The sequence below is a fragment of the Fopius arisanus genome, unplaced genomic scaffold (assembly GCF_000806365.1).
Source record: "Fopius arisanus strain USDA-PBARC FA_bdor unplaced genomic scaffold, ASM80636v1 scaffold00082, whole genome shotgun sequence".
In the NCBI taxonomy this organism is placed as follows: Eukaryota; Metazoa; Arthropoda; class Insecta; order Hymenoptera; family Braconidae; genus Fopius; species Fopius arisanus.
The window spans coordinates 408862-410037 of record NW_011887821.1 but is presented as its reverse complement, the minus strand read 5'-3'; the positions used below and the strand labels follow the sequence as shown (position 1 = coordinate 410037).

The 1176-nt window shown below is 49.8% G+C and overlaps 1 protein-coding gene across 1 annotated transcript; it reads right to left on the bottom strand.

The window, feature by feature from the left end:
• Positions 1-504: 504 nt before the first annotated feature.
• LOC105270262 (ice-structuring protein-like) lies at positions 505-1085 on the bottom strand. The gene is made up of 3 exons (XM_011311093.1): positions 771-1085; positions 631-675; positions 505-537 (listed from the first exon to the last, which is right to left on the bottom strand). The coding sequence occupies exons 1-3, from the start codon at positions 1083-1085 to the stop codon at positions 505-507; spliced, it is 393 nt and encodes a 130-aa protein (XP_011309395.1).
• Positions 1086-1176: the final 91 nt, after the last annotated feature.

Genomic DNA, 1176 nt, shown 5'->3' with positions numbered 1-1176 from the left:
CGACGGCGGTTTTCCAGGGCCTTCAGGGACCTCTGCATGCAGATGCAGAATTGATCTTCCTGTGGCCCTGGAAATCTGGTGTTCCTCTGCATGGCCTCTGAAAGAAAAGTTGAAAACATCAGCATTTGAAACATTATCAGACAAACAATAAGTACTTACCACGACAAGCACGAGTGAAGCGGCTCCTCTGGAGTGAGTGCTTCATGATCGGAGGATTGCCATCACGGGGAATCCCCTTCCACGTGATGTCCTCCGATATCAGCTCCTCGGGGTGGAATGCTGCATGGAAGTGCGCATTTGCACATTCCTGCGGATTATCCTCCCCAAGGTGGACGAAAAATGCAACCTGTAAAATAAATAACCAATTAATATTTGTGAGATCATTATAAAGAATAATGCAAAATAATAATTACACACACCAAATCATCGAAAATGGCTGGATCTGCATTTTCAAATCCGAGGAAATCCTCCAAACTCCTCAGCGGGAATCCTTGAGGGAGGTCATCAGGCCTTCTCAATTGCTGGCGCTGATGTTGCCTGAAAAGAAACAAATATTAAATTAAGATTCTGAGTGAGATTCACACGATTCGTCATTTTCCAATTAAAAACTGCATTGAGCTATGATCTTACCTTAACAAGCGTTGCGTTTCCTGCACTTGCTTTAGCAGGTAGCGCCTGTAATAATAAATTATTATGTAGAAACACCTGTTATTTTCATGCAGGAAATTTATATTTTAAAACGTGACTCACGCCCATCGTGGAGCACCGGCCATCTCAGCAGCTTCGTCCACTGCTGCTGCTGGTAGTGGGACTGCTGGTGGTGGGACTGCTACTGCCTCTGCTGCTGCTGCCTCCACTTCTGCCTCTGCTGCTGCTGCTGCTTCTGCTGCTGCTGCTGCTGCTGTTGCCTCTGCTTCTGCTTCTGCTTCTGCTGCTGCTGCTGCTGCCTCTGCTCCTGCTCCTGCTTCTGCTGCTGCTTCCGCTGCTGCTGCTATTGCTGCTACCTCTGCTGCTGCTGCTGCCTCTGCCTGGAGCCTCTCACGCTCTGCCCTCAGCGCCTCTGCCCTTCTCCTCCTCGCCTCCATTGCGGCCGCTCCTGAAACAAACTCCGGCGGCCGACGTGGTGTCAATGGGGACATCATTGGATGGGGTGGACTCTGTGAGTTGCAGTCCGGG